The sequence below is a fragment of the Tenrec ecaudatus genome, chromosome 7 (assembly GCF_050624435.1).
Source record: "Tenrec ecaudatus isolate mTenEca1 chromosome 7, mTenEca1.hap1, whole genome shotgun sequence".
Lineage (NCBI taxonomy): Eukaryota > Metazoa > Chordata > Mammalia > Afrosoricida > Tenrecidae > Tenrec > Tenrec ecaudatus.
This window is the reverse complement of record NC_134536.1, coordinates 125,043,625-125,049,811: the sequence shown is the minus strand read 5'-3', so window position 1 is coordinate 125,049,811 and position 6,187 is coordinate 125,043,625. Positions and strand designations below refer to the sequence as shown.

Sequence of the window (6,187 nt, the reverse complement as noted above, 5' to 3'; positions counted from 1 at the left end):
ATGTGCTTGCTACAGTAGATGCATGTATGGATTGTGATGAGATGTAAGAGCCCCCCAAAAAGTATTTTTTTAGTGTGGTGGAGAAACTCAGCTTATACACGAGTATATATGGTAAGTAGAAAGGAGACATTTTGCAATAAAAAACCCATTGAGGTAAGTGAAGGCATTGTTCATTCTTGGGAAAATGAATAACTGCTCATTCCTGTAGGAGAAACAGCTGTGACTTACCAGGAAAACAAAGCTAGCCAGGATGTGTTAAGACCAAATTATACTCATGGCTAGCTAGTCAATACTGCCACTTAGCAACCCAATAGGACAGGGTAGAGCTGTGCCTGTGGGTTTCTGACATGTACGTCCTTTGTTAGGTCACTAGACGGCCTCATCTTTCTCCTGAGGAACAGCTGGTGGGTTTAAACTACTGACCTTGTGACTAGCAACCTAGCGCATAACCAGTATGCCACCAAGCTGAGGGACCTTAATATTACTCCCTATTTAAAACACAGTAATCCGAATGCTTAAAGAAGTCAGATTTCTCAAAGTGATTTTATACCTTCGAGTAACCATAAGGTGCCAACTCAGAATGGACAAAAGGTACAGACAGGAACAAGGACATATATAAAACAGTTAACCACATTCACATTCATGTGTTAGACCTACTGCTATTGGGTTGATTCTCAAAGTATGGAGTACACTGTCCTATGGGGTCTCCAAGGTTATAGATCATTATGGAAGAAAGCCTCGCTTTCTCCCACGTGGCTAATGGGTTCGAGCTGCTGATCTTTGGCTTAGCAGGCTACTGCATCACCCCTTATCTCTCCAGGGTTCATTTCTTTCTTCAGAGGCTTAATTATAGGGGATTCATAGGAACAAGGCTAATTAATACCTATCCCCCAAATAATGAAGTGGCGACAATTTGTATACCCCTGGGTGTGTGTGAATTTCTTTGACCCTCCCTTTATTATCTTCCTCTGTTTCCACTACCACAAAAAGACCCGAAAAGAATCCATTCAATCCAATTAATTAGAAAACGAGGGCTGTGAATGTTTTCTCTATTACCCTGTGTCATTGTTGAGCACATATCTAGTAAGTGTGATCGCTAGGACCCCCGGCCAGTCTTTCATAGACACCACACCAACGGTGCCAGTCTTTAGGAAGGAATGTGCATGAGAGAGAGCATTAGAATGGTGTACATACATGATCTACCCTCTACCTTTATGCAGCTGCCTTGCCCTGCCTCCAATAGTCTTTCCTTTGCCCATGACCATTTAACCTTTGTATTGAACTAATTACTAATCCTGTGGGAAAATAACAGCTTTATTTTCAGTTTGATCTCCTGTTTCCTGCCAGGACGAGAAGTCAGAGGGCAGTGGTGTCAAATAAAAACTGTACCGAGAGCGCCATGCTGCATGAAAACCTGCTTCCATCGCCTTTGCAGGGAGCTTCCCCTGGCATCGCGCCCGCTTCAGCATACTCTCCCATGCAAATACACAACAGAAAAGCAGTTTTTAATGCGATCCTGAAAGCTTTCATCTTAGTAAAGTGAAAAGTAGGCTGGTATGATTTTTGAAGGGTATAGATTGTCTTTATAGTTAAACGGGGAAAAGTCCCAGTTATGAGCTCAACGGAGACAGCCTGCATTTTAAATGTTATTTGGGAAAATATATTTAAAGTCATATATCTCTATAAACACACACACGTATATTTATATATATATATTTTAGACAGTCTTAAAACTTTTAGACAGTTTTAAAACATGACATTTATGAAAGTCCTCTGAGTTCTTGTTTCCTATGGCTGTAGAGTTATGTGTCCTGTTGGTTGGTTATGTTAATGTTGGTCCCGGGAATAAGATGTTTATCGTCCCCTTCAATCAAGCGGTCCCACTGGTCAAAATCTTTCTGAAGTCCTGTAAAATAAAAATTTCCATGAGCATGGCCAGTATTTGAGCTCTGTACAGCTGGATGCCTCTAGGTGGCAGTAGATATTCACAGACTACACAGATGTTCAGTGACTGCCAAATGTCAATTTTCCTAGCTACTTCTGAGTACACATAGGACAAAACCCTCTCCTGTCAGTATCCCCTGAAGTCCACTTGAGTCTTCACACGGACCATTAGTATAAGCAAGTGAACTTGCACCCTATGATTTATAAACACAAACCAAGCTCACTGCCAATGAGTTTATTACGACTCATAGTGTCTACAGTGACCCTATTGGACAGGGTATAGTTGCCCTTTTGGTTTCTGAGGCTATAAATCTTTACGGAGCAGAATGCCCCTTCTCTCTCCCTGAGAGAAGCTGGTGCCTTTGAACTGCTGACCTTGCAGTTAGTAGCCCAACACTGGACTCAGTACACCGCCAGGACCCCTTTTATGATATACGTAGTGTGCTGCTACTGTTGCCCTTAGGTCCCCTTGAGTTGATCTTTGACTTCTAGTGACCACATGTTCAGAGGAGCACTGCTCCACTGTGGGATAAGCGGTGGAATGCTAACTCCAAGGTCAGTGGTTCAAATCCACTCCTCTGGAAAGAGATGAGTCTTAGAAACCCTATTTTGTAGGGTCCTGATGAGTCGGGATCTATGTGGGGGTAGTCAGTGGGTAATCTTTACCGAGGCAGATTGCTGGGTCCTGCTCAGTTGGAGCTATTGGGTGGGTTCAAGCTTTCCACCTCTGGACTGGCAGTCAAGAGCTGAACCACTGCGCCAGCCAGACTCCTTATAAAGTAGCACAAAAGAATATCTTAAAACTGCCAAACTGATGGACAAAAGTGGAGACAGCTGAAACCAGAACAGATTGCATGAAGATAGGCAGTTTGGTCTGGAACACCATCTGATTTATGTCTTGAACGTGTCTTACCTAAATGCTTTTGTAGGAATGCTAGGGAGGCTTTGTTGTTAAGATCAATAGCGAGATTTGAATCTATATCTCCTTTTAATGTGAGCATTTTCCCCAGGACGTTGCCAGCGACGAAAGTGAAGTCATCGAAATTCTGATGGACCGAACCCCTAGAAGCAAAATGAGACATTTACAAAATCCTTTGCCATGTTTTTTTTGTATAGTGAGGCGGCAGAAAAGATACTGGCCTGGATGACTTACTTAACTGAAGACTTAGAAGTCTTCAAAAGGTGTGGATTTGCTCAAAGTAGCTATTATTTCAGGGCCATAGCCTGCTCAATAAGCACACGTTCATCTTCTCTGCTGGAAAACAGGTCTCAGAGAGACTGTTCCATTGAGCTGGAATACTTCCCATCTGAAGAGATGGGATGTGTTTGAAGGGGCCCCGGATGCAGAGTCACATCCTGCCACCTCACCACTCTCACTGACTCAGGGTCTACAGGAAGCTGGACACAGCAGTCACTTTGGACTGGAGCCTTGGGTTTAACATAGTTCAAAACCAAATAAACCACCAATAAAACATTGTCCTTGTATTATTGAAACGCTGGTGGTGGCGGCGGGGAAGAACCCCACAAAACCTAAACCACTGCCATCTAGTCAATTCCAACTCATGAAACGAAAACAAAACAACAAAAAAGAAAGCTCACTGCTATCAAGTCAATTCCAACACATGGCGACCCTAAAGGACCGCAGGATAGAAATGTCCCCATCAGGTTCCCAAGACTGTAAATCTTCCTGGGCATAGAAACCCTCATCTTCCTCCTGCAGAATGTCTGGTGGTTTCCAACTACTTACCTTGAGGCTGGAAGCCCAATGCCTCACCCATGGCGCCACCAGGTCTTCCTTAAGTGTCCTTTAGATTGTAAGTACCTTATAAACACCATTCACACTGCTCTCTCAACTCACTATCAACAACCCAACCCTGGCATTTTTAAGGGCTCATTTTCTACAAATGCTCAGACATTTGACATGAGATGACTTTCCTTTCTGTCTCTCTGTTTCCTTGACGCTGCACCCTCCATCAGGCGCCACATACTCTGCTCATCACTGGCTCTTCACTCTCTCCCATCCGCCAAAGGCAGACAACCCACACCACTTTATACTTGGAGAAATCTTGCAAGGTCATCTACCCCAAAGGTTTCATGTCTGGCATCGTAGGAAATCCGAACATCTCCAGTCTATGGAGATGTTCTAGAGACTTCTACCTGGATTTCCCAAGTCTCAAGCTCCGAAATCCCAACATAAATATACTATTTCCCTAGCTCGACCAAATACAACTCTCCCTCTTTATTTTTCTGCTTTTTATAAGCAACCCATTATTCTATTCATCACAAGAGTTCAAAACAGCCAATTCCCTGACACCCTCTCCCTCTTCTCCACATTCCAATCAAAACTTGTGTGCAGACAGAAAGAAAGTAAATAGAGAGAGGGTTCTGGGAGAGCCAGCAGCAGGAGCCGGGGCCCACTGACAGTCCAAGGATGACCTGAGGAGGAGAAGGTGTTGGGGGAAGGGCAGGCACAATGAACAAGATGCAGGAAGCAAGGGTAGTGTCCAGCTAGCCAAGAAAGGAGGAAGTGGGATATCCACAAAGTCCATTGACTGTAGAGAGAAAGGCTCAGATTCCAATGATGGTCTTGGGTGTGGTGTGTAACATCTTGGGGTCTTTGAAAGGGGCTGTTTCAGCAGACCAGTGCGGGTTCTGGGTGCCAGACGTCAGGAGTGAAAGGAGTGCATGCAGTAGGGATGTGAAGTATTAAATATGTGCTATCATTTCATGGGAAGAAACAGATAAAGAGCCTACCAAGAAAGCAGTGGAAAGATGGTGAGTTCTGAATTCTTTGCGTTGGAGAATCCGATGGGCTTGCACATACAAAAAGGACCAACGAAAGCCTTTACCTGAAATACTCCAGAGTAGTGGTTCTCCACCTTCCTCATGGCGTGACCCTTTCATACAGTTCCTCATGTTGTGGTGGCCCCAACCATAAAATTATTTTCATTGCTACTTCATAATGTCATTTTGCTACGGTTATGAATGGTGACCCTGTGAAAAGGTCGTTCGACCCACCAAAGGGTCATGACCCACAGGTTGAGAACCACTGCCCTAGACCATCTATCTACTGTCTACTGACTATCTGTCTACACTCACTCCTTTCTTCAAGACCCAGTGCTAGCCTCATCTCTTCTAAGAAGCCTGGCCATCTCCGTTGTTGGTATGGCCCCTCCATTCTCTGTCCCCCATTCTGTTGCTGGCCTAAGCTTGATATCCTTCCTCCCTGCTGTCCCTTTCCCCAAATTCTGAGCCAACTAGATTTCAGATCAAGGAGGAATGAACTCAAACTTTTTTTTTTTTGGAATCTCACCTCTCTGCTGTCCCTTTCCCCAAATTCAGAGTCAACTTTTTTTGAATCTCACTGTGGGATTCAAACTCGGAAGAGATCGTCTTCATGTCGTGGATATAGGCACATTACTGACACTCAAGGGATGCCCCTCCCCCCACCCATTTAGCTTTTGAGAATCTATAAACCCATACTTTTCTCAACAAGTAATTTTACATCCCAATCACTGATATTTCCCACTCTACTCTAGGCTACTGATGGAATTAATTGTTTCCTCCCTTTATGAGCCCCCCCAAATGTGTAGATAGGTCCTTTAATTAGATAAAAGTAGCAGACATCCTAAGGCAAATTTTAATTAACAATATATCTTCTATTTACATCAACACTACTCAAAACATTTTCATTTCTGAAAAGTCTAAATGCCCTTAGAAACTGTGATGCTCTGTGTTTCTCCTCTATTGAAAGCCCAAAGGGTGACCTTACCAGGTCCATCACGTCTACCAAATGCCATGGTTTATGTTTATCCAAGTTTAAAATTTATGTCCCCATGAGGATGAAGCCATTCAATTGCTCATACTCACTTGATGGTGATCATTTTTCTTTCTCTATCAGGTAAGAATAATTTTTTCATTTTTTGGATACTCTCAGGAGATTGGAATTTTTCAGAGTTGATTAAAAAGAGGGGCTGAGGAATTCTGGAGTATACTTCATCACCCAGTGGAAACATCCATGCATCCAAGGCGATACCACATCTGTAGATATTTGTTGGCAAGGATAAAAGAAGGCTGGTTAAACAAGGAGCGACCCCCACACACCAGACCAGACTCAGTCGCCTTGAGCAGACTCCATCTCCTACAGCTCCAATAGGACAGAGTCGAATGGATCAGTAGTGTTCCTGGAAGAAGATGGCCACATTTTCTCTGACATACCTCTTACCACGATGCTATATGGGGG

General features: G+C 43.7%; 1 protein-coding gene across 2 annotated transcripts in view; it reads right to left on the bottom strand.

The window, feature by feature from the left end:
• Positions 1 to 1,697: 1,697 nt before the first annotated feature.
• Positions 1,698 to 6,187, bottom strand: part of PLA2G7 (phospholipase A2 group VII) — a 48,187-nt gene continuing 43,697 nt past the window's right edge. For both annotated transcript variants that reach the window (XM_075555000.1, XM_075555001.1), the window contains 3 exons: positions 5,815 to 5,985; positions 2,858 to 3,006; positions 1,698 to 1,906 (listed from right to left, as the gene is read on the bottom strand). In XM_075555000.1, the coding sequence (XP_075411115.1) occupies positions 1,803 to 1,906; positions 2,858 to 3,006; positions 5,815 to 5,985 (424 nt within the window). In that variant the 3' untranslated portion in view covers positions 1,698 to 1,802. The remainder of the gene's footprint in view (positions 1,907 to 2,857; positions 3,007 to 5,814; positions 5,986 to 6,187) is intronic.